Source organism: Schistocerca americana, chromosome 1, assembly GCF_021461395.2.
Source record: "Schistocerca americana isolate TAMUIC-IGC-003095 chromosome 1, iqSchAmer2.1, whole genome shotgun sequence".
NCBI classification, from domain to species: Eukaryota; Metazoa; Arthropoda; class Insecta; order Orthoptera; family Acrididae; genus Schistocerca; species Schistocerca americana.
In genome coordinates this window covers 345,605,196-345,632,491 of record NC_060119.1, presented here as the reverse complement: position 1 = coordinate 345,632,491, position 27,296 = coordinate 345,605,196, and the positions used below count along the sequence as shown (strand labels likewise).

Genomic DNA, 27,296 nt, shown 5'->3' with positions numbered 1-27,296 from the left:
AAGTTTCTGCAATGTGGTGCTACCAAAGAATGCTGTAGATTAGATTTGTAGATCAGATAATTGATTAACAGCTACTGAATAAAACTGCAGAGAAAAGAAATTGAAGTCATAACTTGTCTAAAAGAAATAATTGGTTGTTAGGATTGATAAGATGCATCCTGAGGGCTCAAGGATTTATTTGGTAATGGAGGGAAGTGTGTGCATGGAAAGGTGGGAGGTGGGGGGAGGGGGGGGGGGGGGGGGGGAGTGAACTGTAGAGAAGGACCGAAGCTTGCAAGCTTGCATAGTATGCATTAGTATGGAGAACTGTAACAAACCAGTCTCTTGACTGTAGACCATAATGACATGACAGCGTTGTCAGTCTGACATTCTATCATCACCAAAGCAAACTGACTCCTCTCTCAATTCAGTGAATAACAATATACTGTTTCATTCAGCTTGCACTTGAAATTTTAGGAAGCTATTATCCTGATCAGATGAGAAATTAAATCATATCCTGCTGTACTATTTTGTTATACATTGCATGGAAAATTTTAATATAGACCATTTGTTATATCTTCATTCAAATATTACCCACAAGACAAAAGTACAATATTCGGTTTGCAGAAATATGTAAATAGTTAAACATTTCAGCTGTATAAAATTTTTAATGTGTCAGTATTTTTATGTTTCATATTTTACATTCTTTGCAGGTGTGGTATTTTAAACACTGAGTTAAGTTACACAACTGTCTAGAACAAAGGGAAGACTGCTCAGTACCTATAAAGCATTTACATCTAGGATGTAGACAAGTGGAAGCTACAATACAAGTAAGCAGTATGGTACTGTACATTCAAATTTTTGCTGGTAAAATTATAATTCCTGATTCACTGCTTCAGCAGTCCAAATGTAAAATTTTTGCACACCTTACTTATTGTACCAGGATACACTGTTGTAGTCATAGTAACTATCAAATTATTTCTTGAGAGTAGGATTTCTCAAAGAGTTTCTAGCGACTCTTATCCTGCAAGGAAGCCTTTAGAACTGACATCAATTTGTTATTCATTGTTTTGAAAGCTGATGCATCTAATTTTACATCTGCAGATAGATATTATTATCATGAAAGAGGAAACACCTTAACAAACATTAATGAAATGATGCTCCACTTTTAGCATGTAGTGTCCTGTTGTGACAGATCTCATGGCGCACAGAGGAAGTTTTTACATTTGGTCATGTGCTGATTTCCCTCTATGTTTACATCTGCATCTGCATCTGTCTGCGATGATGGCAGAGGACAAGTGTTAATCAGAAATTGATGCTTCCTAATTTAGTTCCTTTTCAGTTCACAAAAAAGTAAAGCAACATTTCTGCAACATGCAACTGCGAGTAGTTGTCCAAATATTGAAAATCCTCCATAATTTTCAATATATATTGCCCACTTTTGAACAAGGACATATACTCCTGAACAGTAAAAGTCATTGCTGCTGTTCCTCAATCAGTGGAGTTTGAAATTTTGCACAGTCTCTGCATCTTCAAAGTCGAGAGCTTCCTTTAATGGCCTGAAGAGAAGGTAATCTGATGGCTTCAAGTCCAGACTGCATAGGGGATGAAACACAACTTCCCATCCAAGTTTAACAGTCCCAGCACCTGTGTGCTAACAGTCCCAGCACCTGTGTGCAGTTTCATATTGTCATAAAAAGGTATCAGAGTTATGGTGCATTAACTTGGTGAAACAGGTGCTTTAAGATTTTTGAGCGTGCTAATGCATTCACAGAATTGATTGTTTGCCCTTTCCCCCAACATAAATTCACCTAAACTCTGTCCTTCTGATTCCAAGCATTTATCAGGTTCCCTCCAGGTTGCACTACTTTGAACTTCTCATACTTCAGTAATGTTGTGTTATGGGAATTTACTGACTTTCGGATTTATGTTTTTGTAAGTGCTGTTGCAAGCTTGTGCCAGTTTTGCAATTTCAGACATGAAACAACAATGTCATATCATCATGTTACATTTCTTTTTTTGAGCAATCAGGAGCAAAATCATCTGGTCTTTTTTGGCAATCATACAGAAAGGAAAGCGGTTGGATGTCTATCAAAGACTAGCCATGGTTGGGATACCCTTCAATCCCACAACAGGCAAAAACATTGAAAATTTCCATGATATGATCATATCAGAACAAATAATTAATGGGACGAACACATGGTAATATCTTGGACTTCATACTGACACATTTTGATCAAAGAATTAAATATGAAATGTATTGTAATAAAATTTATTCTGCATGTGCTTTCCAATAACAGAGAGCTATCTATGTGCATTATAGGAACTGAAAGAACAATCACGAAATCAATTCTGACTTTTTGTCAATAACCATTATAGGTTATGACATGATGCATTGTGGGATAACTCAGAAGAAACCAAGCAAAAATCAAGACAGCAGGACATTGCTTCTTTACTGTGGAATGAAAAAAAAGAAAGAAAAATATGGGTGAAAACAAATGTGAAAATAATGTAGGTGTGATTTTTTTGCAACAGGAGGAAGATGGTGCATCATGCATTTGTAACCCAAGGTACTACTGCTACTAATAAATGATGTACACTTTGGCATAATAGCTCTACTATTGTCAACATTGGATGTCAGGCAGTTTTTGGCCAAAAATAAAATGACAAGAGTATTCTCCTCATCTGAACCTTATATCTTGCTTCTCAGAATGAACAGTGAAGGAGTGAAAACAAATACTTCTCTAAGCACTGCACAGCATAACTTCTGACAAATACAAGAACGTCCCCACCAGTGTGTGAAACAATGAGACAATTGCATTGGGTTTGGACATGTTCAATGAAACATGAAATGTCTATTTTGGATTGTTCTCTTTACTTTTGAGTACCCTTCAAATAGCAGGCACTAGTTTGGACTTACTACACAATCAGTCTGGTATTTATTTGATGTTGCTTCATTTTGTACAATAAGGATAAACTAGTGAGGTAACAAACACACTCCTTGTTTTAATCCAGGTGACTTCTTTTTGTGTGATCAAATAAAGAAATTTAAAGATTTGTGAATGGTTAATGATGTAGAGGTCATTTTAAGACATAGCTTGTGATGTGTTCTACACATACTAATAGGTTACTTTCTGATCAGATCACCACTGTTGATACTGACACCTGCATGTTATTGGGTATTAAATAATAAGCAGTAAAGGAAACAAAAGAAAAATTTGGAGTAGGAGTTAAAATCCATGGAGAAGAAATAAAAACTTTGAGGTTTGCCGATGACATTGTAATTCTGTCAGAGACAGCAAAGGACCTGGAAGAGCAGTTGAACGGAATGGACAATGTCTTGAAAGGAGGATATAAGATGAACATCAACAAAAGCAAAACGAGGATAATGGAATGTTGTCGAATTAAATCAGGTGATGCTGAGGGAATTAGATTAGGAAATGAGACACTTAAAGTAGTAGATGAGTTTTGCTATATGGGGAGCAAAATAACTGATGATGGTCGAAGTAGGGAGGATATAAAATGTAGACTGGCAATGGCAAGCAAAGTGTTTCTAAAGAAGAGAAATTTGTTAACATCGAATATAGATTTAAGTGTAAGTAAGTCGTTTCTGAAAGTATTTGTATGAAGTGTAGCCATGTATGGAAGTGAAACATGGACGATAAATAGTTTAGACAAGAAGAGAATAGAAGCTTTTGAAACGTGGTGCTACAAAAGAATGCTGAAGATTAGATGGGTAGATCACATAACTAATGAGGAGGTACTGAATAGATTTGGTGAGAAGAGAAATTTGTGGCACAACTTGACTAGAAGGGCTCGGTTGGTAGGACATGTTCTGAGGCATTGGAGGGCAGTGTGGAGGGTAAAAATCGTGGAGGGAGACCAAGAGATGAATACACTAAGCAGATTCAGATGGGTGTAGGTTGCAGTAGGTACTGGGAGATGAAGAAGCTTGCACAGAATAAGAGTAGCATAGAGAGCTCTGGACTGAAGACCACAACAACAACAACAACAACATCATGTTGTATGAATTTGTTGTTACTAAAGGATCATGGGTAGTTATGTAGATGTAGTTTTGTGAACAGGCAGACATTTATTTAATAAATTTAGTTTTTAGTTGTGGGGTTACACTAAATCTTTCTATGTATATATGCACATTGAATATGATGCATCCAAAACAACTACAGGGGTAAGTATTATGGAACAAGGATATGCTGAGTGTCATTATTTATTGTAGACTATTTATATCTGCGTACCAAGGCAATATGTATTTTGGGAGATGGGTTTTCATTTTATTTTTATTTGTGTTTGAGACTGATATGTTGCCTGTAGTAGTGAAATTGTTTGGACAATTTGTTGATGATATTGTATATGGAAAATTGGCAATAAAACATTGCTGTTTAATATAAAGAAAACTAAAGATACTATTTTTATGTACATTATAGTTGGTAGGTGGTAAATAGAATTACATGACAAAAATATTTTCACACAAAACATTTTATTGAAGTACAAAAACAGTTATCAGTATATACAAACAAGAACTATAAAATTTTATAACATAGGTGAACAATCAACAGAGACTTTAAGGAATGGACGGATCCTTGGCACTTCCTCTAACCAAGAGATATGTTCAGGCACAAAAAGAAAAAATTACAGAGTGCACACATATGTACAAAATAGTGCACACACATTCACACAAATTCACATGCACACTATTATTTATAAATACTAAATAAAATTATATTTATATATAAATACAATGTTCCAGAAAGAAGTGTTTCCCTTGTAATTTTTTAAAAAAGTATACTCACTCATTACAGCAGCAATTTATGCAAAATTGAAGGTTTTTATCAGTCATTAAAAGTACATATTCCAGATTAACACTGTACTGAAACCAACATAAATAAGCACAAAAAATATCCATGCATTGTTTGACTATGAAACATGATTGCACAGTTTGCTTGACTACTGCGTATGGAGTGATCAGCAAGATAAATAAAATTTGGGTCCTCTGCAGTATGCTGCAGGCATGATAGCTAGCAGGACAAATGTTTCTTCCATAATTATGTACACTTCAAGAAAATGAGTGTAAACAGCTCAAAATTTGTTCTCAGTTTTATTTAGAAATGGACTAGTTGAAGTGTCAAATTTCTAAATTTTACGTTAACATGATCAGTTCACATTGTCATTATAGTTAATTTATTACAGTAAAAAAATAGATTTCTTATCTCACATGTGTAATGTTCAATTTTATGCAGTAGGCAATACACTGGGATTGATTTAGTACATTAGCATCAATAAAAAAAAAAAAAAAAAAAGACACCCCTCCTTTTCTTTTACTGCTGAGACAAGCACAGTTTACTAAAAGTATGTTCTGTTTACCTCTCTGTGTACCAAACTTGTTCTAGCATTTCAGATAATAAGATAAAAATGTAAACCACAGTGAAAGAGCCTAGTTAAGTGTTGTGTTCCTTTTGTACATAAATATTGTCCTTTTTTTTAAAATAAAGTAATAAGTAGTCAGCGACTAATTTTTGGGACAGATAATGCTCAGCTTTGCCACAGTTGTGCAAGTAATTTCTACCTTCACAGTAATGACAACAATGCAGCAGTGTTTCCAACAGGCAGATGAATACCACAAAAGTAGTGCTAAATTACTGAAAAGTTAGGATCATCAAGGTTTTAGCCTGATATTTGTGGGTCACTCTAAAAATTATCTAGAAACTTATCCTGGATATTTACTATACATGAACCAATGCTTTGCACTTGTTCTTCTGTATCTGTAACTAAAACTAGGAAGAGAATTGTAAATCAGCCCCCCCTCCCCCCAGTTTAAGTAGCTGCTTGCTGCTGATCACTGGTGTTTTGCTATTATGAAATACAGATTCCATGTCAGTTATAGTGTATCAGCAAAAAAGAATTTTATTCAATTCTGAAAAACTTGCTTCATATTCACTGAATCTGTTTCTTCAAAGACATGTAAATATTTTGAAAAGGTAACACAAAGAGTATACGTATGTATACCAGAACTCCCTATGAAATTTCTCAAAAGCAGTATACATAATTGGAGATGCAAAAATGTATCTTTTGAAGTTTTACTGATAGATACTTTCAAATCAAATTCTGAGCCTTTTTTTTTTTTTTTTTTTTTTTTTTTTTGAAAAAGGCACATTCACCAAACTCATTCTGACAACTTATATGAGCGATACACAGTGTTTTGAAGGAGAAAACACATTATAACACTAGTGTCAGTTCTGCTGAGATGGATGGAAATTCCACTAAGTCCAGACGGAACCAGTTAAAAAACTTAAATAAGAACATTTTATAGCTCTATTACATCCAGATAGCTTAAGGAGCTGCAGATTCTACAACCTCTGTATCAATCACTTCTTCTATTTGAATTTCTGCCAACTTTCTACCCATTTTCACCTTGTATTTAGCTCTTAAGTCCTCAGAATAGGTATTCTGAAGATTATGCAAATACCATTCTATCTTTTGGATGCTGTTTAGTGCTAAATAACAATCTTCCAATATGTACAATATTTATATTTCTGTTACAGTACAGTACTTATCCGTTGCATATAAATACTTTCTGGGAAAAGATAACACAAACTGCCCAACCTACAGAGCTCGTCTTTCTTGATGTAATCATTATTTTTTGCTGAGAAGCTGACAATTGTCTTCCACACATCAATGCCATTTTGTCTCAGTATTTTACATTTTCACAGCTTCTTAAAATGTTATGTTAATATTCCCTTGCATGTGCTCTTTTTGAAAGCAAAAATATCTCCATTCTTTTCTTTTTTAAAAAAAATAGTTGCATCGCTTCCCTGATCCATTCTTTATCTTTCTAAGAGAAAATTATGATAGCCTCTCTTAGATGACAGCTTTTTCTTTTGCTTTTATGATTATAAATATCATGTTTCAGTGCATCAACAACATTCTGACTAGACTAACTGAACTGTAAGCAACTTATTCCATTATTAAAAAAATGTCTTTAGTTAATGTATGAAGCAGAGAACCTTTGATTATCTAATTCATTTGCAAATGTATATTACAAAGTTGGCCTTTAATAATCATAGAAGCATGCATGTTGATTAAATGCAAATATATGGTGATGATACAATTATCTGCACTTGAAGTACATGTGAAACAATGGAAATTTCAAGTTAGAATATCAACAAAATAAGGAAAAGGATAGATTGCTACTCATCACTGTAAAGATGATTACTCACCATAAAGATGACACACACACCATAAAGATGACACTCACTGTATATCATCTTTACACTGAGTAGCAGTCTACCCTTTTCCTTATATTGTTGAAACACATGTGATTATGACTGATGATCTGTGACTATTCATTATTTCATCTCCAATTTCATAAAATTAAAATCTATTTGAGGTTCAACTAATAAAGCAATTTCAGTGTGATTTAAAGTGACAGTTTGTTATGGACACTGGAATACTTGTTGAAATTGGCTTGCTAAGGAATTTCTTTTTATTATGAGTACATACTGAGAAACAGATCAACAGCTCTGAGTGTTTATGTAAAGTTACATTAAATGATTACATATTTTTTAAAAGTATTTCATCTTTTAATTTTTTCATCTGCTCTTATTTCTTGTATTACAGTCTCCTTTTTCAAATATTTTGGTTTAGTTTTCAATTCACCAGTTATTTTTATTTTTTTTATTTTTTAAATTCCCATCATTTGAGGTAATCATCTCAAGTTAACATTGGCCAATAGAGCTTTCTGTCACGAATAGGCAAACTGTGATTAACTTTTTTCCATACATCTTATCCTTGCATACTGATAAAGTGCAATATTCAATAGTTTACCAAATTATGACAGTGCACTATTTGCAAAATTCTGTCTCACATTTTATGAAATGTGAAATAAGTTGAGATGGTGCTGAATGTATTATTTAGTGAAGTTGAATGTAAAAGAAACTGATTTTTCAAAAAATTTATCACTATTCCCTAGCTGGCAGTCCAAATTTTTCCAACATAAATCTGAGTGTCTAACTGTATCAAGAGACAAATATTATCAAATTATGCCAGCGAATGCTACTTGCGCAACTTTATCTCACATTTTAAGAAATAGAATACAGTCCAAGAGGGTCTGGCATGTGATCTGTTGTGAAATTAAAGTAAAAACTGAATACTCTAGAAATTTACGACAGTTAGGTAACTAGCAGTCCAACTACTTCCAACATAAATCTGAGAGTCTATTTATTTTAAGGGCCGAATGGATCAAAACAAAAAATAAGGAAATATTTCTGATGAGACACATTACGAAAAGGATTATAAATAGTGATATTGTATAGGGCAAATTCTTCACAGAACCTGAGTGAATATCCTTAAAATTGAATATGAAAATGGGTCGTAAATTTAAGTAAAAATATGATGTTACTATGTCTGTATAGAATCTATGGATGCATCACAAAAATTGTATGTAGTAGTTGAATGAAATTTCTTTGACATTGCTCAGGTTTTCTGGTAGTTAAAATATGCTGAACAACAATACATTGGAATGCTGTTGCAATATGAACTAGCAGGAGTACTCCAACTGTTCAGAATTTGAGGCTTAAAAATATTTCAAAACCAGTCTTTATGTTCATAGGAATCACTCCAACTCTTCATGTATGTAAAGCCTCTTGTTGAAAGCTTGAGTAACTAATAGTATGCACAAAATACATCATAGCTGACAAAAAGCTGTATGGCACTCTAAAAGAATAAAAGTTTTCACTTGTGCAGATGACATGTAAGGACTGTTTCTTTTCACTAAACCTATATGATGTATATCTCATACTTCACACATCACTAAAGAATAAAGTGAAGTTTAACAGTAGAAACATCAGATGCCATTTGTACTATATTTTTGCTTTGTTTCTAATCATCTAATGATTATTGGCTTTAACTCTTATGAGATCATACGTATATAATTCAGTAGCACTGCCATTTTAAACTTGTGTTTGTGGCACACCATCTTCTCCCAAAAGAGTTTTCGGCTTCCTTGGAACAACAGGTGTATTTCTTTGTTCTGGAACTTTTCGTGGTTCACCTGTTGGACTGCTAGTTGTAAAACTGCTAGAGTCTTTCAATGATATTGCACTTCCAGTCCTTAATGAGGGAGTACTAGCACTCCTCCTCTGTTCATAGTGATTGAGCTGCTGTTTTTGTTTTTGTTTAGGTGGTGGTGTATCTCGATACTCGTACACATTTGTAGCACTGTGGTTGTCAATTCCTTCATGAGTGTCTCCCATTTCATCTCGTAGCATGATATCACCCCCATAGTAACGATCAGATTGTCTGAAACACATAAAAATTCAGTTAATTTATACAAGAAAATGTACGATCTGAAAAACTGGTCTATGAAAACTGCTTGTAAGGGAAGCAATGTATGCAGAAACATGCAAAGCCTTGTGCCTATTTCAAAACAACCAGTATCACTATTTCTTAAAAACACAAAATCATCTTTTGGGACAAAATTTACATGAAGTAGTGCACAATACAGTAGTACTTTTATTTTGTGAAAAGATGTACTTATTTCTCTAAGATCTATGGCATTCCAAAAGAACAACAGAAGCCATGAATTTAATGTTCTCAGCATCATCAATTAGAAGCTGGTATATAGGTAGTGACATGAATTATATGTAAATATTTTATCATACACAAAGGACAGAAACAAACATAGCCAGAGACTCATCAAGCTGCCTGATGCAAAAAGATTCAGCAACAGCTGGACACATATGATTGAAAGGAGTCAAACCTATATTGACAATGCCTGCATAAAAGCTATGGAACAAAGCATTTAAAAAAAAAAAAAAAAACATTGCTAGCTTTTAGATGAATCCTTTAACGAGCTAGAGTGCACACACACATGAAGCATGTGAAAAAAGTATGAGACTGACAACACTGCTAGCAGAGTGGCATGACTGTGTTGTCTTACTTGCATAGTCTGGTGTGTTCTTCCCTTCCAGTGCTCAGTCTAAGTTTAAGCTCCACCACAGCCATCACATGATTTTCAAGAGTGCCTTATGTTATAAAAATGGAACAGCAGAATTTAGAGCAATGTTATGCCATCAAGTTTTGTGTTAAACTTGGAAAATCCGCCAACTGCAATCTTTGAAAAATTTAATCAGGCCTATGTGGAACATACCTATCAGGGGCACAAGATTTTTGCTAGCACGAATCATTTTTGGAAGTCCGAGAACATCTTGAAGATGAACCTTGCTCAGGGAGATCTCCAACTTCAAAAACTGACAAAAATCATCAAATGTATGCATGCTCTAGTGAGAGGACATTATTTTGGGACATCATTTTAGGACTCTGGAGAACATTCAAAAGAATATCACCAGCATGATGAATGTCCTACCAATCGAAGCCTTTCAGTGCACATACCAAGACTTGGAACAATGGCTCCACCAGTGTTTAGCTGCCAAAGGCAACTACTGTGGAGGGGAGATATTTTTGTTTTAAAAAAATAAAAACTTTGGTAGTTAAGAAATCAGTGTTATTACTTTTCACTCTCTCTCTCTCTCTCTCTCTCTCTCTCTCTCTCTGTGTGTGTGTGTGTGTGTGTGTGTGTGTGTGTGTGTGTTTGTGTGTGTGGCCCCCCCCCCACCCCCACCCCACCCCTACCCCCTGCCCCAAACCACACACACAGAGATACGTGTGTGTGTGTTTAGTTCTACAGCTTGTTACAGGATTCATCTGAAAGCTAACAAAGTCGTACATTTATGGTGCCTGTTGAAGATCAGCGCTTTTACTATTCAGTAAGTTGCTCCTTTACTCCTAAATTCTTTACATTAAGCCAGAACTTTCCTTACCACATTCAATAAAAGAAGAAGTATTTAATATAGTCACTAATATGGTGTTTCCAGGTGTTCTACCAAGTTGTTGCTTCCATTTTCTGCACAATATTTCGTTGACGACCCAGACATCTTCTTCAGGTTCTGTGAGTTTTGCTGTTATGTGTACTCACTGTCTGGATTTCAACTAGACTGTGAACTATTGCCAGTCTCGTGCTGATACTTATTGATCTGTGATGCCCACTACACTCTTTGATACTCTTTTGTTTTTTGTAGCTTGCACTGATATTTTGCGAAACACAAATTCTCTTAGTGTTTCCCAACTCTATTGTGATTTCTGGCAAGATTTTAATAAATTGAGTGTTGGACCCAAGCTTTTTTTAAAATTGAAGCCTCTGTCCTTGTTTATTAGGTTTTCTGATATCTTTATTTCAATACACTTTTTGATTACACTGTCCCACAAACTTGCCGTTTCCACTACCATACTGACCTGACTGTATTCCATATCATGATAATATTTGAGGTAGTGCTCACTGACAGTTTATTTGCTTGGTTGCTTTAGCTGGGAGTGTCACTGATGTTCCTGGTATTTCTACTCACCTGTTCTCACAGTGTGCCCCATGTAACACATGCCACATCTGTGGAATGCAGTACACACCCAGCTTTTGGAGACGTAGGGCATCTTTGACATTATAAAGAATACTGTTTTTAGCTAAGTGAGTGAAACACAATGGGTGCCATGTTTCCTTAGGAGTCTATGGATGTTTTTTGATACTGGGACAGTATATGGTAAATAAGCGACTGCTGGCTTTTCTTCATCGGTCTCAGTCTCAACCTCTTTCTCAAGTGTTCTTCATTTCGACTACATCACCAGTTGAATGTGATGATCTGACTACCCATTCCTTCAGAACACTATTCTTAGGTGTTGTAACTCTTTGGTGAGGCTCTCTTTGTCTGTTAATATTTGATCTAGATGGACTGTTGTTTTTAGTACCAAATTTCATTGTGATGGACAGTGGTGGCTCGATGCATGGAGACAGAGGTCAGTGTGCATACATTTTCTATACGCACTGTGACCCAAAGATCGATCCCCTCTTCTCTTAAACAACATGTCGAGAAAAGGTAGTTGGGCCTCTTTTTCAGACTCCATTGTGAATTTTACATTACAGTAGATTGAGTTTAAATGTTTCAGGAAATCTTGAAGTTTCTCTGCTCCAAGTGGCCCCACCAAAACCATGTCATCCAGGTACCAACGGAAAGACGTTACTTTCAACATTGCAGATTCTCATGCATTTTCTTCAAAGTGTTCCATGTATAGGTTTATCATAATAGGCAATAATGGACTACCCATGGGCATGTTCTTGATTTGTTCATAATATTTTTCCACTGAATGGGAAATAAGTATGTGTCAAAATGTGCCTTAAAAGCTTGTACAAAACAGTCGTCAAACTCTTCCACCACTAGCTGCAAAGAATCAGATAGTCGAACTATCATGAGGAGGGAGACTCTATCAAAACTGACCATAATATCTATATCCTGAGCAACAACTTTATTGAGGTGATGTGTAGTCATTGGAGTTATGATTGTGGTGTTTGCACTTTCCCACATATTCGCTGAGAATGCATTTCAAGTATCTGTCCAGCTGGTACATAGGTGAGCCAGTATTACTATGGGCCTTAGAGAAATTCCTTTCTTGTGTACTTTCGGAAGGCCATATAGTCTTGGTGGGTCTGCTACTCATGTTTTAAGAACTTTACACCTACATCTACATACATACTCTGCAATTTATCATACGGTGTGTGGCGGAGGGTACCTCTACCACTACTAGCATCTTCTCTCCCTGTTCCACTCCCAAACAGAACGAGGGAAAAATGACTGCCTATATGCCTCTGTACGAGCCCTAATCTCTCTTATCTTATCTTTGTGGTCTTTCCGTGAAATATAAGTTGGCGGCAGTAAAATTGTACTGCAGTCAGCCTCAAATGCTGGTTCTCTAAATTTCCTCAGTAACGATTCACGAAAAGAACGCCTCCTTTCCTCTAGAGACTCCCACCCGAGTTCCCGAAGCATTTCCGTAACACTCGTGTGATGATCAAACCTACCAGTAACAAATCTAGCAGCCCGCCTCTGAATTGCTTCTATGTCCTCCCTCAATCTGACCTGATAGGGGTCCCAAACGCTCGAGCAGTACTCAAGAATAGGTTGTATTAGTGTTTTATAAGCGGTCTCCTTTACAGATGAACCACATCTTCCCAAAATTCTACCAATGAACCGAAGACGACTATCCGCCTTCCCCACAACTGCCATTACATGCTTGTCCCACTTCATATCGCTCTGCAATGTTACGCCCAAATATTTAATCGACGTGACTGTGTCAAGTGCTACACTACTAATGGAGTATTCAAACATTACGGGATTCTTTTTCCTATTCATCTGCATTAATTTACATTTATATATATTTAGAGTTAGCTGCCATTCTTTACACCAATCATAAATCCTGTCCAAGTCATCTTGTATCCTCCTACAGTCACTCAACAATGACACCTTCCCGTACACCATAGCTTCATCAGCAAACAGCCGCACATTGCTATCCATCCTATCCAAAAGATCATTTATGTAGGTAGAAAACAACCGCGGAGCTACCACACTTTCTTGGGGCACTCCAGATGATACCCTCCACTCTGATGAACATTCACCATCGAGGACAACGTACTGGGTTCTATTACTTAAGAAGTCTTCGAGCCACTCACATATTTGGGAACCAACCCCATATGCTCGTACCTTAGTTAGGAGTCTGTAGTGGGGCACCGAGTCAAATGCCTTCTGGAAGTCAAGGAATATGGCATCCATCCATGGTTTGCAAGATATCATGTGAAAAAAGGGCGAGTTGCGTTTTGCGGGAGCAATGCTTTCTAAAGCCGTGCTGATGCATGGACAGCAACTTCTCTGTCTCAAGGAAATTCATTATATTCGAACTGAGAATATGTTCGAGAATCTTGCAACAAACCGATGTTAAGAATATTGGTCTGTAATTTTGAGGATCCGTCCTTCTACCCTTCTTATATACAGGCGTCACCTGCGCTTTTTTCCAGTCACTGGGGACTTTATGTTGGGCAAGAGATTCGTGATAAATGCAAGCTAAGTAAGGAGCCAATGCAGTAGAGTACTCTCTGTAAAACCTTATTGGAATCCCATCAGGACCTGGTGATTTATTTATTTTCAACCCATTCAGCTGCTTCACAACCCCAGGGATGTCTATCACTATGTCCTCCATATGGGAATCTGTACGAGACCCAAACGGCAATATGTTTATACGATCCTCTTGCGTGAAAGATTCCTCAAATGCTAAATTTAAAATTTCAGCTTTCGTTTTGCTGTCTTCCATTGCCAGGCCAGACTGATCAGTGAGTGACTGGATGGAAGCCTTCGATCCACTTACCAATTTTATGTAAGACCAGAACTTTCTTAGGTTTTCAGCAAGATCTTTTGCTAAGGTATGACGGTGGTAGTGGTTGTATGCTTCAGGCATCGCTCTTTTTACAGCAGCACGAATCTCTGCTAACTTTTGCCTGTCCTCATTCTCCAGATCTTTCTTGTACCGCGAGTGCAACTGTCTTTGCTTCCTAAGTATTCTCCGAATTGCTCTGTTAAACCATGGTGGGTCTTTTCCGTCCGTAACCCACTTTTTCAGCACATACTTGTCCAATGCGTAATTTACAATGTGTTTAAAATTTGCCCATAATTCTTCCACGTCCATCGTACCGGAAGTAAATGAAGTCGATTCATTTACTAAGTGGGATGCTAACAACTGCTTATCTGCTCTTTCTAGTAACAATACTCTCCTAGCCTTCTTGACCGACTTTTTAACTTTTGTAACCATAGTTATAATGACAACATCATGATCACTAATCCCTGTCTCAACACTGACACCGTCCATGAGATCTGGTCTGTTCGTGGCTAACAGATCTAAAATATTTCCATTACGTGTTGGCTGTCGATTCAGCTGCTCAAGACAGTTTTCGGATAATGTGTTCAAAAGTAATTCACACGACGGCTTGTCTGTACCACCTGTGATGAATCCATAGACATCCCAGTCTATACTAGGTAGGTTGAAGTCACCTCCGACTAATATAGCATGATCTGGGTACTTCTGCGATACAGAGGGTCGACTCCCTTTGAATGATTCTAGAACGGTCATGGTGGAACCTGGTGGCCAGTAATAACACCCAACAATTAACTTTATTTCTCATAGCCCTGCTAAACGTGTCCAGATAACTTCACAATCACACTCTACTTCGACGTCAGTAGACACAAGATTTTTGTCAACTGCAATGAAGACATCACCTCCTACGGAGTCTAATCTGTCTTTCCGATACACGTTCCAACCCTCACTAAATGTTTCAGAACTTCCTATCTCAGGGTTCAGCCAGGTCTCAGTCCCAAGAATAATTTGCACGCCACACGCTTCCTGGAGGGCAGTAAATTCAGGAACTTTATTCCGAACACTCTGAAAATTTACTGCTAATATCTTGATAGCTGAAGTGTCTTTACACTGAGCGCGTCCTGATTTCCCTGCCTGCACGTCGACTGGTGAGTGTTCATCAGGACACCTTGCACTACTGCCTAGCCTAAAAAAAAACCATGAGCAAGCCACTGATGTTATATGCTGAGCCTGACTCACTGAATAGAGTTGTCATCTTCCTTTTAATTTTAATTTAATTCATAGGGTTGACAACTATCTGTTTGTATGCAATGTCATTCAAAAGATCAAAACTCCTCATATTGAAGTCCACAAAAGGGCATTGCCCTTGGTGGCTGGTAGCATTACAGTTTCCTTGTCCTCCCACAAATTTCTCTGTGCTATTCGTTCCCCTTGGAAATGTTGGCTCTTGGCATTAGTGCCTTGATAAGTGGTTTTGTGGTAAACCTCTTCTGCTGCTTCCAGCTGGAGAGTTACCAATAGCATATTACATTAGCTCCATGGAGCATGTTGTAGTTTCTCTCCCACTGGAAAGAGCATAAGAAGTTCACCATAAAACAGGGCCACCAGTAGCAGATTACATCAGCTCCATAGAACATGTTGTAGCTTCGTTCCCACCAGAAGCAGCAGAAGAGGTTGGCCATGAAACCTGTAGAGCACTCACTAAGGCACCAATGCTAAGGTCCAATATCTCCGAGAGGGACCTACTGGCCTAAAGAGGACAAGAAAATTATAGTTCTAGCAGTCAACAAGGGCAACACTATCATTCTAATACCCTGTGTTGATTACAATAAGAAGATTTTTGATGTTTTGAATGATGTTGCAAACAAACAGAGATATGTAAACCCTACAAATAAAATCAAGAGAAAGGTGATGACTCTTCTCAATGAGTCATGCTTATCTTTAGCATCATTAACCCTCTGACTGCTGGAGGCACATCATCTGGTTGGCACACTGAGGTGCCACAGCCTGTGGCATAATCCAGCTACCTGCACTGTGTGCCTGTCCCTTGGAGCCACCACCGGGACCAGAGCGGCCTGCGCTGCCCAACCCGCCCTGTGCTGAATACTTCTGCACTTATTATGACTTGCGCAGAGCCAGCATGAATTTTTGGCGACTTTAAGCTGTAATATCTTGGACAAAAGTTTTTGTAAAGAAATCAAATGTGGCTATCTTGTACTTTATGTGGTCTCTTAAGAATAATAATGAAAAGAATTTTACGAGCCATATTCAGCCAGAAAATTATAGGTAAAATCGGCCAAAACAATAGGCGCCAGAAAAAATTTTGAAGTTTGGCCTCTTGCATCTCCTGGAATAATGCTATAGCGAATGTGAAACTTGGCATGTCGTAACTTAACAACACATGGTTATCAAACGTAAAGTTTCATTTGCGTAGCACTTTCCAGTAGTGATTGAATTAAGTGCAAAATTGAAGATTTTTTAAAAACGTCAAAAACGCAGTATTTATGTTCTGATTTTGCTACAAAACTATGTTCTGTAAAACATTCCAAGCTGTATAATTGGAATGAAATTTGGGCGCGAAAATCAGGCCTGAAAACAATGTAAACCTTGGATTTGCATATCCAGTACAGTGAACACATGATGAAAATGAAATTTACAGCGCAATAGATTGATAGCACAAAGATACGCAATAAAAATTTTTATTCCCTTACTATTATCCAAATGAAATTTACGGTGCAATAGATTGATAGCACAAAGATGCGCAATAAAAATTTTATTCCCTTACTATTATCCAATAATCTACAAATTAGTTGAAAACATGTTGATTTTTATGAAAAGACAAAAGCAAAGTATATTCAATACTTTTTTTACAAATACTGTTTTCTATTAACGTTTCAAAGCCAGTCCCATTTGAAGAACCAATTTTAAATCCCCCACCCTCCCCAGAACAGTGAATTTAATTTCCAATATTGACTAAGAACAGAGGCGACGTAGCAAGACAAAATTGCATTGAGAACAGAGTTTTAACTTTGTTATGCTATTTCTTGTTGATCAGAGGCATTTAGTACAAGTAGACCAAATGTGATCTATATTTGTAATACTAAGGATAAAAGAATATAACTGTATATGTTACGTGTTAATAATTTAAATGTATCATATGTAGATTAATATACGGGTTTTGTTACACTGGCGCAATGTACTCGGCGTAATTACATTTGCTGCAGAACAGATATTGTGCCATCTCAGTCACCAGGTCCATTCATTTTTGAGAAAACTGCTACATACGAAGAAGTCAGGCACTGTTTGAATAATATTACTCCTTTTGCATCTGTTTCCCATCATTGTTTTTGATCCAGGCTTTGGACCGGCACTGGCAAAGTTAAAAATAAATTTATATATTTTTTACATTTTTTGCCCTTTGTTTTAGTAATTCATTCAGAAGCGTCAATAAATTTTCTCAGATTTAGTTCCCAGTGATTAGTAGTAATGCTTCTTTGTACGATAAGTCTCAAAGCAGGGCACAACAGATAATAGAAGGTTGCAAGTTTTGCATTGGCATCTAGTTTCCTGGCGCACTTTCTGTTTCATGCAAACCACACATCTACGCATTAGCATATTTTTCTGCAATTGTTCACTCACAATAACAGCCAGAAAATGTCTCCCTGTGAATCACAGTGGATTCTCGTTATTGTAACGCCTTCCCCTACCAGATTTTTTGTGTCTGTAGCATATTTTTCTACAATCTCCCTTACAAAAGAAAGGTGAAACTCTGTGAGTGCCATTTTTTGCCCTGTTACCGACCGGTGGAGAGCATGAGCATTTAGAATGCACAAATCCAAAATGTGAAAAAAATATTTCTTGTCTATTTCACAGTCTTACACACTGATCCCACTGAGCTCAGTAACATGTCACAACGGTCAACTGCACCCATACTCGAATTGTAACCTACAATACATTGCTCTTTCTTTATTTTTTTCACTGGTATTTCTGTCAGTCTTCTCTGTTTCAACCATCTGTGTTGTGTGACTTGTGGTCAACATGCACACCTCTCTCTTATTGCACCACTTGATAGCAAGGACCTTGTCAGTGGACTTAAACTCAATCTATCCTCATTTTAATTTCTTCTGTAGTTTTGGCATGTTGCACTTATTCTTATGAGCAGTGCCACATGCAGCTGTTCCATGGTTGTGAAGCCAGAGGAACAGGTCTGGGCTGGAGTATCAATTATCCAATTATCCAAATACAGTCCCATAAGTGTTGCTACTACGTCGCCACTTGTCCCTAAATTGTGGAACACAATTTCTGTTGTTGTGCCTGTATATACAATAAAATCCGGAATATATCCACTCTGACAGTTACACAGTACAAATGTCTTTATTCTGAATCTACTTCGCTTGGTTGGAATAAATTGCTTAAAAGATAATTGTCCTTTGAACAGCAAGAAACTTTCATCTATACAATGCTTGTGATGTGGACGAAATGAATTATGAACTAGGTCAACAATCATCCTAATTTTAAATAGACTGTCGCCTCCAGTACTTGCAGAGTTATCACTGAATGTAGCATTCTCAGAAGTAGATAAAAACTGTCTCAGGACATAATTTCACCGAAAACTGTTGTGTTCAAAAGTGTATCTTTGGACCAATAACCACTTAGTTTTAACTTCTTAACTTGTGCCATTAGAAGGCAAATAGCAAAAAAACAACATATTTCCTCAAATCCAGTGTCTTTCCACTTTGATAGTCAAGAATCCACAGATTCTATAGTCTTTTCTCTGATGTAAACATAAAAACAATTTGTTTCATCTGCAATAAATTGCAACAGTTCTTCAGACATAAATATCACAAAAAATGAAAGAATACTTGGATCAGTATCTATCTGACAGTTGTGTCCTGAAGTCAAGTCATCAAAGTAATGGTTAATGGCTGGAAATCGGTTTCTTTCCTGTCACTTAAGCACACTCTTTTCTGAACCGTTTCACTGTCACTTTTTGATTCCTTGGATTCAGAGGAACTGCTAACTATAATTAATGCTTCCCACCTGACGTAAAGAGCTGAGGACTACAGGTTTGAGATTCTGTTGAAGACTCATCACTGCTAGCAACATCAGATAATTCACACTCACTGTCGCTACTAGTGAGCATATCCAGGATCTCGTTTATTTGTGCAACCAGGGCGACATGACATCTGTCCCATAGAAAACAAGAAAACTGGTGAAACCATGGGAGGCAAAGTCAAATTCTGCAAAGTGGCAACAAGGCAATAAACGTATACACATTCTTCAACCATACAGTCAGGCCACTGAATAGCTACTGGGAGAGCTGGGCGGAAAGACAGCTATGCGTGTTTACACGTCTGTCATGCTCAGGTAGCTGTGATGGTACGTGTCAACACGTCCTTAGCGCTGTAGGGAAAACCCAAGGGCCGTGCTTAAACATGTCGGGCGCACCAGGAGAACGGTGAGGCATGACGAGTTAACACGATCCTAGCAGTCAAAGGTTTAAAGGCCTTAACACATGAGCAGCAGTACCACCAAGGCTATATGGCCTTCCTAAAGTACACAATGAAGGAATTCCTCTAAGATCCACAGTTAGTAATACTGGTGCACCTACATACCAGCTGGCAAAATATCTGAATTGCGTTTCTAAAGAATATGTGGGGAAGTGGGAATACCATATTCACAACTATGCTGACTTTGTACATCACCTCAATCAACTGCAAGGGCAGGATACAGATATTATGTCAGTTTCGATGCAGTATCCCTCTTTATGAGTGTTCCATTTCCTGATTCCTTGAGTTCCTTGGAGCTAATCACAGAAAAATTTAATGATTATTTCACAAAACTTTTTAGATATGTTCTGACATCTACTGATTCCCTGTTATACATGGAACACTTTGAAGCAAAGGCACTAGAATCCGCCAAGTTGTGGTGAGATCACATGGAGAGGAAAAACTTCAAAGAGTTCCTGGAACATTTAAACTCTAGCTTACAAAATTAATGTTGGAACTGGGACTAGAGGAACAACTCCCTTTCCTTGATGTGTTAGTTAAGAGAAGACTGGACAGATCGCTGGATCACCAGGGTGTATAGAAAACCTATGCACACTGACCCCTATCTGTATGTGTTGACCTATCACCATCCATCATACAGAAATTCAGTGCTAAAGACTGGTCCATTCAGACAAGGAGACTCCCACCAAAGAATTATAACCTGCAGGAATGGTTGCTCAGATAATTGAACTGAATGGGTCATGCACCTAAAATCAAGAATTTCTGAGAAAGAGGTTGAGACACACTGAAAATTGCTTATCAACATTATCCTGGCCCAATATCAGGAAACATTGGTAGACTCATATGGAAACATGGCATCCAGTTGTATTTCATTTCCTTCATCTAAGACAGAAAGTATTCACTGTAATGTTAAAGATAATTTTGGTCCCAAAATGACTAGTGTCCATTGAATTTCATGCGGATGTATCGTGCCATACATGGGGCAGACTATGAGAAACGCCAAGGAAAGATGCAATGAACATTATCAACACACCCAACTAAAGCACCCATGGAAATCAACTATTGCCAAGCACTGACTCAAATATAATCATGAAAGTAAATGTAATGAGAACAGTGTTGAGATGTAAACACCAAGTTTCTGGGTCAGCATAATTAAGGAGTCTATTGAAATACAGATATCAAAATACCTAATAAACAGGGACAGAGACTTCAATTTATACAAGGCTTGGGGTCCAGCACTTAGTTTATTAAAATCTTGCTGGACATCACATACACCAGAGATGCCAAACATTGAGGGAATTTGCATTTCATGGAACACCGCTGAGAGCTCTGAAAAGCAAAAGAGCGTCAAAGGGCATAGTGGGCACTGTGAATCTCACTCAACTGTAAATAGTAGTGTGAAACAACCACTACCTCGCCATTTGGTTGGAGTCCAGACTGCCAGTAGACAAAACAACAATCCTTGCAGCACCTGAAGATGATGGATGGGTCAGCCATCGAAATATAGTGCAGGAAATGGAAACATCAACTCGATGGAACATCTGGAAGCACACTATTAATAAATTTCACAGAGAATATCTCAGAGATGAATGTAGTGGGTGATATTTATTAAAGTGCCTCTTTAATTTAGTGAAAAACAGCCATTTTGCTTATAAAATGAACATTGCAATAAAATTTTACCAATAATTTCAAATGGAGTCTAATGAGAATTTTGTTAACTACTGTGCACTCAAGTGAATTCAGCAAACACAGGCAAAATTCCTCATCCCAAAGTGATGTGTAAGGATTAGTCACTCTTCCACCAACAAAGCATTAATCTTTATATCAGAAAGCACCTTTACCTGATATTCTGGACATGTATTGAATTACCTGTGCTTACCTCTTGGCATTCCTCCACAGAATGCAACAGATTACTACAATGACAATCAGTAACAGACAAGCACCTGAAACACTCCAGAAAGCTATCTGCAGTGGTTCCTTGGGTTCCCACCAAAACTGAAAAATAGGAGAATATATTTCGTGACAAGTCTCATGAATCAGCTACAACATAACATTTCAATAAATTCTTACTTGGCTGAAATGTTCCCAAGAGTTTATTAATTAGATGTGCAAGAGAATTATTTGTTATAATTATTATGGTGAATACTATTATAGAAGTTTTTATGTGTCATATTTGTTGTGTCTCATTGATAGCGAACCCATATCTGTTGTAATTGTGTATGTAGTTATGTATGTATGTATGGTCCACATCTCCTCTTAAACCACTCGATCAATTTCAACCAAACTCAACACATATCACTTATAGTATGAAAAGAACCAGTGTGGAAGTAAGAATCATCTGTCTCTCACAGGGATGGGGATGTGGGTGTGGGTGAAAATTAAGTGTAGTTGACAACTTGAAAATTTCCAGACTATATTCATCCAGTATTTGAGAATATGATCATGTAATGACTTGTAACCAAATTTACACATAATTCCAAACCTTTAAGAGCCTTTTGAATAATGAAAGGAATAAAGTTTATTGCTTACTAATTTTTGCTGTTCGTGCAATAAAACTGATGCTTCATAACCTTTTAATTTATTACTTCCTTATTACTAACTCTATCTGCAACACATTTTGCAGGCAGTATTCACATACCACACTAAATCTATTTGCACAAATATATCATTGTATGATGGATGGCACAAAAATGATAGGAAGTCGTAAACTATGATACACGTGAAAAACTGTTGCATGATGTTTTAATTTATTAGTTCTTTGCTACTAACTCTATTTGCAACACATTTTTCACACAGTATCCAAATATACCATTGGACATAACTGCAAAATTTGCAGACTATATCATTGTATGACATATATTGCATGAGATGTGATGTCGTAAACATTGAGCTGCATGAAAACAAAACTGCAGAGCGAAATTTGCTAGAGATACAGGTAAATATGCGAACAAGTATGTGTGAAATACGTTAAATATTTGTGAAATACAGGTAACATGTACATATATGGGCAAAGCCACAACTGAAAAGCTTCTCTTTAAACCCTGGATTGATTCATATATTCCTTACTACTTGGAAAGAAATGTTTTTGGGGTAAGAACCAGCAACATCCTATAAGGTTGTGGTGATAACCTGAAGAGTGAAGGGGAATGGGGGGGGGGGGAGAGAAGATGGACACAGATGGGGGGAGGAGGAGATGAACAGAGAAGGAGGGAAGAGGGAATGCACAAAGAAAGGGAAGAGGAGGAGAGGGATAGAGTGAGGGGAGAAGAGGAGGTGTACAGAGAGAGAGGAAGACGAGTAGAAGGAGGAGGACCTGGACAGAGAGAGAGGGGGGTGGGGAGGAGAGCAGACAGCCAGAGAATGGTGACAGGAAGAGATGGACAAAGAGAGGGAGAAGAGGAGATGGACAGAGAGGAGATAGAGGAGGGAGGATGAGATGGACTTACAGAGGTGAGGAAGGGAAGGAGCAGATGGACAGAGAGAGGGTGGAGGAACAGATGAAGAGAGGGGGGGGGGGGGGGAGAGCGAGGGAGAAGATGGTCAGAGAGTGTGGGAAGGAGGAGGTGGACTAATAGAAGACTGGAATAAACACATATCCAGGCAACACTGGATACTTAGCTACTAAACTATAAAATTAAAAGTTCTACTACAATATGGAATGAATAACTGTAACCCAGATGAGAATGGTCCAAAAATAAGATACACTTGAAATAAATGTATGAAAGCCTCATCTCAATAACAACTGGTCATAAAATCACCCATTTCTATCTTAAGATATTTCTTTACAATCAAAAGGTACTTACACATCCTACAGCCAAGGGATTTAGTGGAAGACAGGCACATTAAAAGGACTGAACTTGTAGCTAAAGTTTCAGACAAGGTCCTTCATCACAGCTATTAACATACACACACAAAAACACACAAACACAACTCTACATTATTGTCAATGTCAATCAGGTTGCAGTGCTATGTTAATTTTTAAGTAAGGACTTTGAAAGTGTAATTACAAGTCCAACATTCTTATGTGCTTGTCTACTGCACATCACATCACTGTCTGCATTCCACATAGGACCTGCCAGTAGCGCATTAGAATTTTTTATTATTGAAATGAATTTTTATTAGACATTTCACTATGGCGCTTTCCAGCTGTTAATTGCGGATGACAGTTTTCAAAAAGAATAACTTCCTCTACTTAACATGGCAGATGAATGAAAAAAAAATGACTGCAGAGTCATGTACAACTCTCATCAGATTAAAGCTTCTACTCTGTAAGTATGGTGTCTTACACTTGATAGCAAAATTATGTTACCATGATAATATTCTAAGTATACTCATGGAATATATAGGTCAAATTTTAGCTCTGAGCTCCCTTTCAGAGGAATTATGGAAACCTTTAATCATGTCCCAAATAATGACTGAGAGAGAACAAATAGTGAAGTCTAGTGTTAAATTTAGAATTTTGCAGAACTTCATTCATTAACAAAGTTCCTTTTTTACAAGAATGTGTTTGTTCATTAAAATCAATAGCAATCGTAGGCTTCGCCAGGTTTTCAGAACATTAATACATCCTAGGCATTTAAAACTGCAGTACCAGATAGGATTGCAAATAGTGACATTTCAAACAATGGAAAATCCAGGATGGAATGTAACAATATTGAGAAGGAAAGTTGCTACTCACCATATAACAGAGATGCTGAGTCCCAGAGAGGCACAACAAAAAGACTCTCACAATTATAGCTTTCAGCCATTAAGGCCCTCTTCAACAATCGACACACGCATGTGTGCGCATGCGCACGTGCTCTCTCTCTCTCTCTCTCTCTCACACACACACACACACACACACACACGTCTGTGCAGTCTCAGGCAACTGAAACCACATTGCGAGCAGCAGCACTATTGCATGATGGGAGTAGCTACTGGGTGGGGGTAAGGAGGAGGCTGGGGCGGGGAGGGGGAGAGATACTATGGTGGGGGTGATGGACAGTGAAGTGCTGTAGGTTAGACGGAGGGCAAGGGAGAGCTGGGGAGGGGGATGGGGTAGTGACAGGAAAGGAGAGAAATAAAAAGACTGGGTGTGGTGGTGGAATGACAGCTGTGTAGTGCTGGAATGGAAACAGGGAAGGGGCTGGATGGGTGAGGACAGTGACTAACAAAGGCTGAAGCTAGGAGGGTTACTGGAACGTAGGATGTGTTGAAGGGAAAGTTCCCACCCGTGCAGTTCAGAAAAGCTGTTGTTGGTGGGAGGAATCTATATGGCACAAGATGTCAAGCAGCCACTGAAATGAAGAATATCATGTTTGGCAGCATGTTCAGCAACAGGGTGGTCCACTAGTTTCTTGGCCACAGTTTGTCGGTGGCCATTCATGCAGACAAACAGCTTGTTGGTTGTCATGCCTACATAGAATGCAGCACAGTGGTTGCAGCTTAGCTTGTAGATCACATGACTAGTTTCACAGGTAGCCCTGCCTTTGATGGGATAGGTGATGTTAGTGACCGGACTGGAGTAGGTGGTGGTGAGAGGATATATGGGACAGGTTTTGCATCTAGGTCTATTACAGGGATATGAACGATGAGGTGAGGGATTGGGAGCAGAGGTTGTGTAAAGATGGATGAGTATATTGCGTAGGTTCGGTGGACATTGGAATACCACTGTAAGAGGTGTGGGAAGGATAGTGGGCAGGACATTTTTCATTTCAGGGCATAATGAGAGATAATCAAAATCCTGGCACAGAATGTAATTCAGTCGTTCCAGTCCTGGGTGGTACTGAGTTATGAGGGGAATGGTCCTCCATCGCCAGACGATGTGACTGTGGGAGGTGGTGGGAGACTGGAAAGATAAGGCACGGGATATTTGTTTTTGTACAAGGTTGGGAGAATAATTATGGTCAGTGAAGGCTTCTGTGAGACCCTCGGTATATTTCAAGAGGGACTGCTCTTTACTGCAGATGCAGTGACTGTGGGTGGCTAGGCTGTACGGAAGGGCCTTCTTGGTTTGGAGAGGGCAGCAACTGTCGGAGTGGAAGTATTGCTGGTGGTTAATAGGTTTGATATGGACAGAGGTACTGATGTAGCCATCTTTGAGGTGGAGGTTGACATCTAGGAATTTGACTGGTTGGGTTGATTAGGACCAGGTGAAGCAAATGGGGGAGAAGTTGTTGAGGTTCTGGAGAAATGCGGACAGGGTGTCCTCACCTTCAGTCCAGATAGCGAAGATGTCATCAATGAATATGAATCAGGTGAGGGGTTTAGGATTCTGGATGTTTAGAAAGGATTCCTCTAGATGGCCCATGAATAGGTTGACATAGGATGATGCCTTGCAGGTGCTCATAGACATACCCTGGATTTGCTTGTAGGTAATGCCTTCAAAGGAGAAGCAATTGTGGGTGATGGTATAGTTGGTCATTGTGACTAGAAAGGAGGTTGTTGGTTTGGAATCCGTTGGGCGTTGGGAAAGGCAGTGTTCAATAGCAGTAGGGCCATGGGCATTAGGAATGTTAGTGTACAGGGAGATGGCATCAATAGTATTGAGCAGGGCACCATGTGGTAAAGGGACGGGAACTGTGGAGAGTTGGTGGAGGAAATTGTTGGTATCTTTTATATAGGATGGTAGGTTCCAGATAAAAGGTTGAAGGTGGTGGTCTGTGAGAGTATGAGAGTAGAGATTCTCTCAGAGGGGGTGGGGGTTGGGGGGGGGGGGGGGCACAGTAACTGGCCACAATGGGGTACCCTGAGTGGTTAGGTTTGTGAGCTTCAGGAAGCATGTAGAAGGTAGGAGTGCGGGGAGTGGTACCAGTGAGCAGCGAGATGGACTCCAGGGAGAGGTTCTGGGATGGGCCTAAGGATTCGAGTAGTGACTGGAACTCCTGCTGGATTACTGGAATAGGGTCTCTGTGGCAAGGTTGTTGGTGGAAGTATCTGACAGCTAGTGGAGTCCTTCCGCCTGGTAATCCTTGCAGTTAAAAACAACAGTGGTGGAGCCTTTGTCCACAGGTAGGATTACAAGGTCAGGATCAGTTTTTAGATGTTGGACAGTGGTCTTTCTGTGGATGTAAAGTTAGTTTGCATGTTGAGGGATTTGGGAAATGATGGTGGGGCAAGGTTCAAGATAAGGAATTCTAGAAAGTAAACAGGGGGTTGTTTGGGGGCAGTGGGGGGTGGATCACGGTTGGATGGAGGAGTGAACTGACTTGAGAAATGTTCAATATTGGTCTTTGTGTGAGTCTGTTTGGTAGTGTTGGTGGCAAAAAGGTGTTTCCACTGTAGGGACCACGAGGAGGAGAGAAGGTCTTTAAGTTCTGCATAAATGAATTTGGGAGTGGGGCAAAAGGTGTGACATTTTGTATATTAAGATTGAACAGTACAATAGGGAAAATGCATGATCAAATTTGTATGTGGTCTCGGAGTACAGAAGGTGCGAAATTTATATCTAGACCTGCCCCTTGTGGCAGTAACAATGACTCTAATCCAACAGGGCATTTAGTCAAACTGAACTGAGATGAAAGGCACAGTTTTGTTATCCGATACAGCTTCAACTCTGTGTGAGAGTTC

At 38.4% G+C, this 27,296-nt stretch overlaps 1 protein-coding gene across 2 annotated transcripts in view; it reads right to left on the bottom strand.

The window, feature by feature from the left end:
• Positions 1 to 4,460: 4,460 nt before the first annotated feature.
• The window catches only part of LOC124599161 (cholinesterase), a 183,105-nt gene continuing 160,269 nt past the window's right edge, over positions 4,461 to 27,296 (bottom strand). Inside the window, exons 12-13 of one of the 2 annotated variants that reach the window (XM_047136053.1) lie at positions 21,628 to 21,743; positions 4,461 to 9,294 (exon numbers count right to left, since the gene is read on the bottom strand). In XM_047136053.1, the coding sequence (XP_046992009.1) occupies positions 8,946 to 9,294; positions 21,628 to 21,743 (465 nt within the window). In that variant the 3' untranslated portion in view covers positions 4,461 to 8,945. Of the gene's footprint in view, positions 9,295 to 21,617; positions 21,744 to 27,296 lie in introns of both variants that reach the window. The other variant, XM_047136054.1, reaches the window with a different exon arrangement.